At 43.7% G+C, this 10,202-nt stretch overlaps 1 protein-coding gene across 2 annotated transcripts in view; it reads left to right on the forward strand.

Moving 5' to 3' along the window:
- Positions 1-8,237, forward strand: part of LOC142582382 (galactosylgalactosylxylosylprotein 3-beta-glucuronosyltransferase S-like) — a 159,417-nt gene extending 151,180 nt beyond the window's left edge. For both annotated transcript variants that reach the window (XM_075692035.1, XM_075692034.1), the window contains exons 3-6: positions 637-896; positions 5,310-5,513; positions 6,157-6,444; positions 7,896-8,237. In XM_075692035.1, coding sequence (XP_075548150.1) covers positions 637-896; positions 5,310-5,513; positions 6,157-6,444; positions 7,896-8,015 — 872 coding nt within the window. In that variant the 3' untranslated portion in view covers positions 8,016-8,237. The remainder of the gene's footprint in view (positions 1-636; positions 897-5,309; positions 5,514-6,156; positions 6,445-7,895) is intronic.
- Positions 8,238-10,202: the final 1,965 nt, after the last annotated feature.

Raw genomic sequence — 10,202 nt, forward strand, 5'->3', positions numbered from 1 at the left:
TGATTACGGCTACCATTTGTGGGGGCTAAAGTCGCTTGTGCAAATTTGTAACCCGTAAGAATTGCAACAATGCATTCGTAGCCCTCTGCTGCGATAGCTTGTGAAGTCGAGATTCGGAAATGATTTACTCTGGGAATGGTCTGTCAGTAATATGAGCTAGCGCAGTAACAAGCGACTGCCTCACGTACACTGTATATCGAGGACAATCACGCAAAACAATGTTCAAGGGCCTCCTCGCCACCAAATTAATCACAAGCAACATTCGCAGTCATTCAATACGCAAGGCAAAATATCTTTTTAAAGCTACTCCTTGCCATAGACGACAAAGCAGGGTGGCCTCTCGTTGGCAGAATCCTCACCATGGCAGAGCCAAGCGAACAGTCTTTGCTTCGTCAAAGTCGTCAAGGATGCTTTTGATGAAGTTGCGCCCTCCCACCATAACGTTCACACCGAACGGAGGTGTCCTTCTCCCATCTTATCCGTTTTTCTTTAACAAAATAGTAAGTGTAAAACGCAGAAAGCATGACGGTTATGTTGTTTATGCGTTATGGATGTGCCACTTTCCAACTGACTCAGCACCATCTCCCAATGTCGGCCATCGTGACGGCAAGAAAATGAGGTGACGAAATGTTTCAGGCTATCAAAGCAGGACATTCGGAGGTTGGAGGACGACGAACAGTGACTCACCGGTGGGCTGCCCGCAATGGAAGCCACCATCGTCGGAAGAGACGTTCACTGAAGCCAAAGCTCCTGCGATACCGACCGTGTACGTGGTCACGCCCACGTATCGCCGGCCGACCCAAATGCCCGACCTGGTGCGCGTCGCCCAGGCTCTGATGCTAGCCACGGGAGTGTTCTGGGTTCTCGTCGAGGACGCCATCCAAACCACGGAAGCGGTACGATATTATTTGCTTTCATGCAATGATTTACGGATACTGCGGGCCTAGTTTCTGGCCAAGAGCGAGATGCATTATGATTGAAATAAGAGAATGGTACAAGATACGCAACACTAGAGAATTGAGAAAAAGAAAGAAAACACGAATTACTACGACAGGCTACGAGCAACGCACTGAAAAATATTTCTTTTATTAGCACCCTTTATAATTAGGCAATTTTCTTCTAAGTATGTGTATACCAAATTATACAAGCTTATTCAATTGTGAACCTGATATAAGCATCAAAGGCAGTAATTTTTGTTTCTCTTGTGGCACCTTTAAGTTCTTTTTAACAAATCACATTTTCATGAAATAGAAACTGATCTGCCAAATTGCATTTTGCTTATCGCAGACTTGCGGATGTTCGAAATGCTTATTGAGCATGAAAACTTACTAGTTAGTGTCACACGGAAATACTTGTAAAGCCCAACCTCTTCAAAATGCTTTTAATATGGGAGAATGCACTTGCTTGCTATCCTTCCCTTTTTTTTTATTCGCAAGAAAACAGTTTTATTCTTGTAGGTTCCATTCCACATCGTTAGCACCATTCAACTATTTCTAAAAAAAAAAAACTTTCTCCAGCAAAGCATGATCCCTCGCCGAACGTATTCAATTGCGAAACTACGTATTTATGCCCAAACCATCGAACAAATGCGTGTTTCGGTACCGCATCAAGTAAATCATTTAACCATCATACCGTGTGAGCCGAGCATCGCGTTGACCAGGACAAAGCGGAGAGACACAAGAACGCACGACAGTCCTTATCTTCGCAACAACTTTATTTCTGAACAAACATTTCATATTGTCAAAAATATGCAAAGCGAGATCAAAAACACTTTTAAAGTAAAAAGAAATGGCTGTGGCATAGCTAAGGTTAAGCCCAGGATGCGAAGCATACTAGCCTTTATTTTAGTTGTTGAACCACTGTTTAGCCTGGTGAACTGCTGTTGCTTGGCTATATTTGGTTCGGCTAGACGAAGAAACAACTCATGCAGGCGAGCGCACGAGCTGAGACCCGGCTATGCAGCTACGCGGCCGCAAGCGAGCGCACGAGTTGAGCCTCCGCTTTTGCAGCTGTTATGACGTCATATGGTAGCTACGCGGCCGCGCGCGGCGCAGCAAGGAAGAGCGTGGTTGTGCGGCTAGTATGCTTCGCATAAAACCCGCGCTGAAATAAACTATTTGCGAGTGCACCGAGTGTCGTGTGTTCCTGTGCTTCTCTGCTTTGCCCTGGTCAATGCGCTGCTTCACCCGCGCGATATCATGGTTAGCCACCAACTCACCCAACATTCCACGTTACTAAGATTTAACGTTAGAAACAATAAATATCTTAACACACTTTCGAGTGGGGCATTAGGAGTAACGCTCAGAACAGACAAAACAACCTCTTATATCTCTGCAAACTGATTCCGTTGTTTAAGGGACTCAAATAGATCTCTCGAAAATTCGCACGCTGTAGACACGAGCTATAGGGTATGGCATACATATTTCTTTGAATTCATGTTAGTATAGCAACACGTTATTGTTTAATAAAAATTTGCGAATGTAATCTACGCCATGCTCTAATAATTAGCAGCAGGTACTCGTTATAGAAACCGGACGGTAATTTTGTAGAGAACTGCTATTTTATTTTTTATTAAGAAAATTGGCGCAGCGTGCATTGTACTCCAGTTGCCCATTCAAGCGACGTCTTTAATAGGCGAGTGAGATAATGTGACTTAGCTCGGCATAGCGCCTTAAAATTCGTTTCATATTGCATCAGGTGCAGAAGATTTTTTTTTTGTTTAATGTTTAGTAACACACATATATAACACCTCCATGCGATATCACTACTGCTATGAGTGTAGTTAAACGGCTGTTTAGTTCGTATTAATTCTTATATATTATTATATTATATATATATTATATATTAGGTTATAAGAATGCGCTCGAAAATATTTATTAAAATGACTAGTGATTTGTGTCGCCTCGGTTATCGTGCAGTCAACCTTAATTTTGACAATTTCTTCTTTACGTTCACTTAGATAATGCTAGAATTTTCACCCGCCGCGGTTTGTCAGTGACTGAGGAGTTGTGCTGCTGAGTTCATGGCCGTGGGTTGGATCTGAGCCGCGGCGGCCACATTTCGACGGCGGCGAAATGCAAGAACCCTCGTGTGCTTTGATTTCGGTGCCTGCTAATGGTTCGGGTGCACAGATGGTCCAATTAACCCGGAGTCCCCCAGTACGGCGTGCCATGTAATGAGATCGTGGTCTTGGCATAAAACCCTAGAAGTTATTTGTATATTCTTATTATCAGACTTTGAACAAAAACTATCTGGAAAGCGTTCAATTTTTTTTTAAAAATCTGCCTATAGTTTCCTTTGACACTCCTTAACAACTTTCCTTTCGTTTCAGTAAACTATGCTGCACTACTGTTTGTGCTGCCTTCGAAGCCTTTTAACTTCACGTTTAGTTTGGGTTATTTCATGGATTAGCGAGCAACTTGTTTTGCTTTTACGCGACCCGTCAATTCTGAGAGTGTTAAACTAGTTTCCGCTTCTCAGTCGCGAGCCGAACACGTAAGAGTGGCCTTTACCACTCGTTGTATCTGATCACAACAAATGTCACGATCGCAGGTGTAAAAGTTCGGCGAAATTTGCCTGGGCTAGGAATGTTACCACGTGTTTGTGGCGGTGAAAGAGGAGTACATTTCTAGTTTATGTTGAATTAGCTTTCCTACAAAATGTGATGTCAGTATTGCTTCTCGCTGGTGTCTTGTGCTCCCTAAAATCCCACTCGCCAGGTTTCGGCGTGGTCAGTCGATGCAGTTTATGAATATCTCCTCGTAAGTATAATATCTGTACGCGAAATATTCTTGTATTTTTCCTGACCTCACACCCATGTCAGTGGTTATAAATACATTTGAAAGGTAACCGTGATCCTCGGGACAGTTCTCTATGCATTCGTTAAAAAGTGATAGTCCTCAGTGTCCTCTTGATCAAAGTGCGTCCTAGTGAGACAAATATGACGTTTGTTGGAATTCAATAAAACTTCGGTTGGGGCTAGTTGGTACACGGTATTTGGAAGGTGAAAATTCAGCGCAAAACCCTTTTCATTATACCGTAGTCTGTATTGATGATTATATGTGGTGTTTAGCGCACAAGGCAGGACCGTAGTATTTACATACAATAACAGCAGTATTGTGCAATCAGGCACTAAGTTCATCTTTTGTGCTGTTTAGTCGATCAGTAGCAGAGCAAGCGTGAGGAAGGCTAAACAAGTTAATCAACAAAAATTTTTTTTGTTTTTTGGCTGGCAATCACAAAAAGAGGCGGCGCTAAGTTCTCACATGGCGAAAAAGTTTTAAAGATACAAAATGCACAAAGTAGCCTCCAATTGTATATATAGTGGCTGTAAATTATTCTTCGGGACCTCCTCTTCATTTCATTTGACAATAGTCTCTGCTTAATTTATCATTCTTTTCTCCAAGTAAGCAAACAGAAACACTGGTGCAAGGCTCAAGTCACTGAAAATGTGTGCGAGGGTTAGCTGGTTAGCTATGGGTCAGTTCTTCATTGTCCCCAACTCGTTCATAGCGTTCCTTAAACATCCAGAGATGTGTATTTTTTTAAAGTTCAAGGATTGCTGTAATTTATGGCCTCGCACGCACTAAGATAACCACACCGAGCATCTCCGAAATGTTTGCACCTCTAGCTTGCTTGAGCGTCTCTGGGATGGTTGCCCAGCTTGTTTAAAACCATTCTGGTTGCTCATTACCTTGGTCGGCTTTCTCAAGCGTTAAGATCCAAAATATTTCAGACAAAATTTTGGTCATGAGCAAATTTGTTTGAAAGAAATGCAGAAAACAACAGCGCGTTCTACCAAACCTCTCATCCCTGTAATTTCATTAGCAGCACTAATATTAAACCGATATCAAGCCATCACGTATTTTCATCTTCATGAATTCGTGTAAACACGCGTAATGGCCAGAGGTGTCTACTTAAGAAAGGAGTGGCCTAGAATTCGAGTGAACTACTGGCACGCCAAAGCAATGAAATAAAAGGGATTGGGACACAGCCGGTGTGTACTCTAAGGACCTCACCACTAAGATGTATTCTGTAGAAAAAGAAAATTTTAACACATTTTGACAAACACGCGAGGTGAGCCGCCACCATGAAGACAGACTTCATATACTTCATGTTTCCGCTGAGGCCTTTTAATGTAATGCACTAGTAAGCTTAAGTCGTTACCATAGCAGTCGCGTAAGCATGACTACAGCAAGCGTTTTTGAGATGAACCGTTTCTCGTTACATCAAGTGCGCCGTCGTATTTTCGGCTAATGGTACGCTGGTCTGCTTTGCCTTCTTTTATCGACTGAACGTGGTTAATCCAGGTGTCCCGCCTGCTCCGCGACTGCGGCCTCCCGCACGTCCACCTGCTAGGGCCCTGCCCGCCACAGCTCAAAACGCGGTCCAAGGGTAGGGGTGTGTCGGCACGCCGGACAGCGCTCGCCTGGCTGCAGGCGAACGCCACGCTGCCTGGCGTTCTGTACTTCGCCGACGACGACAATTCCTACGACCATCGGCTGTTCGACGAGGTGTGCCTTCTGTCAAGAAGTCTTATTACTTATGAAAGTCAGCGTGACGTGGTAAAGTATCTCCGACGACTGAATTCGAACATGTATTTTCTTGTATATTAATTTAAATCATCACTACCCCGCCAAGAAACACAGTGGACTCGAACTGCCTACATAATTGCCCCATAGTCAATATAACCCTTGTAATTGTGCAAGTATAAACATCAATGATTAGGGTAGGTTTTGTCAGCTATGGGTAAGTGCAAGCACGCGTACATACGTTTAGGGATTCGAAGGAACCGGTACAATTAGTGCATCTATTGAGGGCTGCGTGCCTGCACAATACATTTAACAGTCTGCATGTATACATGTTTATGATGATGGTCACTAGCTAAAATCAATTTAATAATTTTATTACTATGATTTGTGTGTGGGGGGGGGGGGGGGGGCGGGTTTGTAGCAACGAGTATTGCTAACGTTTCCAAATTATCGTTTTCAATGACAATGGCTATCTGCCGCAGTGTCGCAGTAGAAGAACAGCTCGTCAAGCTCTTCAGCCTTTTCCTCGGTTTCCTTGTTAGTGCAGTAGAACAAAGATAAAGCGCGGTATTACATCGAAACAACGGCATGCAGTTCATAATACTAAGTTTGCGATTATTCCTAGATCCGGTGGACAGAGACTGTGAGCGTGTTTCCTGTTGGATCCCTTTTGAGAACCGGAGTCAGTAGCCCTGTGGTGGTGGATGGCAGCGTGATAGGCTTTCACGACCCGAGCACCAAGGGGCGGCGCTTCGCCGTCGACATGGCCGGCTTCGCCGTCAACCTGCGTCTGGTGGTAAACAACACACACCTGTCTATGCCCCACAGAGAAGGTCGCCAGGAGACCGAATTCCTTGAAAGCCTCAACATATCGCTTGCAGACCTGGAGCCCCTGTGCGATAATGCCACGAAGGTGTGTTGAAAAAGCAACAGCCTATAGATTTTTCACTGGGCCTTTTCAATTTAGTACGGAGATGGCTGTTCTGCCCGCCGACATGCAGAGGCACCTTGGGACATACTGTACGCCAGTTACGTAGTCTACTGTGCAAGTTCGAAACACGGCGCTGACGCTAAGTTAGAATAAAAGAAAATTTACTGTAAAGAATACAAGGCAAATATATTGCGTGGTCTCTGACGCAGGAAGTCACAAATTCGAAGGCTTCAAATTAAACGACACACGACTATCAAGAACACGGCTCACTTTTATTGCGACGACGTGTCAAAGATGAATAAACAAGAAAACCGAGAATGACAAGTAGCAAGTAGAATTTAGGTAGTGCAAAACATGAAAAGGGTGATTTTATGTACCTACGCGGCAACAAATAGTCACATTGAGAAGTGAAGTTTACAGTATAGTGTCAGAGCTAGCTATTCTGCACAAATTAGAAAAGCCTATAAATAAGTCTAAGGTTTAAAATGTGAAGACTATTGATGTGGTGACGCCAAGATTGGTGCATAATGTGGCAAGTAGAGACATAAGTCAAGGCGAGTGTGCTGGAGAAGCCACAAGCAGCGTGGGTATTCTGCAGCGAAACTTGAAAAGGCAAAGCTCAGATTCTTTTGCGAACGGAATCGAAAATACAATAGCAACATTGGCAAAACAAAAGTTGGTATTGATGTCGGTGGACAAAGGAAACGAGGTTTGCCTTAGAAGAGGGGCCAGATTGCACAGCGTAAAACCTCAAAGTTAAGAAGCTAAAAAGAAAATGGCAAATGATGAGGCCAAGTAGAAGAAATTCCTCGAAATTAAAACAGGGAGACAGTTCTGCAGCACATGATTTTTTTTTTACATTTAGTACGCTTGACAGGATTAGACAAACTGGAAATCAGAAAAATTTAAGCTTCGTCAGAAAATGTTTCAGGATTGCATTAATTTATCTTAAGCATTAAAGTTTACCTCTAAGCACGCTATTAAATTTGTGCAAGTATACCTGCGACCAAGGAATCATAACGGCGCGTTGACAGCGCGTTGACAAATATTGTTGAATATTGACTTCATGCAATTGGGATGTCATATTGGTATCTGATAACCCTGCCAGTCAGACTGTTAATCTAGTTGGAAGTACCCTTTTCGTGTAACTGTTTCCAAATAACCACAGTAGTATTGAAGCGCTTGTGCGGTCGCCTTATTGTTCCCTTCTTTCATCCCTAACGCTCCTTTATTTATCGTGAAATACCAACTCGATCAGCAGTATATTCTTTTTAGTACTAAACGTTGCGGTAGTTTGTGTTTGTTCATTCTCGGAAAGGCGGGACGTGAAGATTAACACCTGTCTTCTGCTTCTCACATCCCGTCTTTTCGCACAGTTCCAATATTGAAGTAATCATCCTGCCTATATTTCTCCTTGTTCTATTTTTTTACAGGTTCTAGTTTGGCACACGCAGTCAAAGCCATCTGTGTTTCCGGAAGCACAAAGAATAAGGAGAGAATTCCGACCTCTGAAGACAAATCTCGACGCACTGCTACGTTACATGAACTCTTAGTGATTGAAACAACTCGGTGCGTGCGCCTAAAACTGAAAGGATCCCAAGTGCGTATTTTTTTCTCTGTCGCGCTCATTTTACTCATTGTGCTGGGATGAAATCCCGTTCACTCATGTCTCCGTTTGGAGAACGCTGCACCGAAGATCGACGCCTGGCTACATAAATTCCTGATGACTCGACTGACTCCTCAATACGTCGAAATACTAACGGACGATTTCTTTTTTACTTTATTTCTTTCTTCTTTGTTTCTTTATTATAACATAACATGGGTACAAATACAATTTGAAGCTCGATGCTTTCTCTGAAGTTGCCGCAGAGTCCTTTCTTGCCGAATGGACTAATGAACAGAAAGCAATGTTCAGCGTTGAAGAGTTGAAGTGAGCAAGAGCAGCAATAAAAAAAAAAAATCCGCAGCAGGAATGAGTGCATAAACCGCGTGTGCGCGACATAGGCTTCAACAGAGATTGATGTTACCGGCGCAGCACACTTTGATGACACCAAAAAACCGAGCTTTTTAAGTCTTTTTTCAGTGTCGAATATGCTTTCTTTATTCGTGTCCCTATGATACAGTAATACGTTTTAGCGCTGCCTTCTACTAGCTGAGAAGGTTCGTGTCTTCCGCGAAGACTGAAGTTTTGTAACTGCTCTTTTTTATATGGTTTTATAGAACGCGGGATTGCATGGTGCGGCGAGGGCGATGGTGAGGAAAGTAAAGCTTTGGTATTCCTTGTTACGATGTGCATAATCATAATAAACATCGCGCATTTTTCTCGCTGGAGTCCTACCCAATTGCTACACTAAACGATGTCTTATTTTTAAATTTTTGGTTAGCCAGGTGAGAAAGCAAACGTTATGAGGTCATGTGAGGCACACGTACGAGAGAAATTATAGCCTATTCTCTTCGTGAACTACTTAGACTTGTGGAATGTACAAAGCACGTGCAGTGATCGCTAAAGAAATGAATTTGTCTTCCATTTCTCAACGTAGTTTTAGGGTAAGAATTGGAAGACGCCTAATCAAAACTTGCCTCCAAAGAAAATTGAATAGTCCGCACATATATCGCTGCACATCATCTGGACGGACGCATGTCACTGCAGCTGTCTAATGCAATAAAAATGCAGTTGCGTACGTTTCATACGAATAGCATTTGATACCATCACTCGCTGCAGACTGTCTTTCTTGATATTGTACCCCGTGAGAATTGTTGCATGCTAACGGGGGCCGCAATCTCGGACGCGTATTTTAGAATGTATCACTATCGGTGCGTGATGACTGGCTAAGCCTAACGGAACCTATGCTATGAAAGGAATGGTACACCTATCACTACCGTGACCTTCCCGTCGCCTAGTTGCCCTGTGCATCGGCACTATGGCAATCACTCCAGTGAGGAGTAGCGTCGGACGGGACGCCAAGCAAATGTAAGAAGGATGGTTCGACTACATCTTGTTTGCGGGAGTAAGCATGAAAAACAAATAAAATAGTTAAAACGCCGGCCGAGAAGTATAGGTTAAAAAGCTTTTAAGACGTTTCGGCTTCCGTGCGGAAGCCTTGTTCACAGAAAATAAGCTCGTCGAACAGCCAGCTAGAGTCCGTTTTAGTACGCGGCCAAGACACCTTGCGAATGCATGTGAAGGATAGCCATTCTTTACGATTCAGCGTTTTTCTGCAGTTTGGATAAGGACAGATTATAAATTCTGGAGGGAATTCTAGTCTTTCTCATTGCGATTACACTTGCCTTAGCGCAGTCATCCTGATTATTAGCAGCCACCGCTTGCTCTGCAAGTGCGTTGGAAATGAGGTTCTTTTATTTTTTTTTCAGCGTCAGTCATGTGTTATCTTAGCCGCTTTCGAAATTCCCGCTGTCGCCTATGTAACACATAGTCAAAGTTGGCACAGGGTATTTATCAACCTCGCCTGGAAACAGCTCTTTTTCGAGCCGTTATTTCGCGCGTACCGGTTTGTGCTGCCACTTCTGGGTAGGGACATGGGCCAAGTACACGTCAGATGTCCGCAGAGCGCATGTTCAGACACCTGACACATAGGGGACGGCGGCGCGGACTTGGCGCCGCACCGTGCGCGATATCGCGGTGTTACGCGCACGCTGCTCTGCGGACCGAAAGAACTTTTCAGGTTTCAGCACACTGAAATTTTTTCGCGTACCCTGAACAGGTCCGAGGTTCAGCGGTC

This window comes from Dermacentor variabilis, chromosome 5 (genome assembly GCF_050947875.1).
Source record: "Dermacentor variabilis isolate Ectoservices chromosome 5, ASM5094787v1, whole genome shotgun sequence".
NCBI lineage: Eukaryota > Metazoa > Arthropoda > Arachnida > Ixodida > Ixodidae > Dermacentor > Dermacentor variabilis.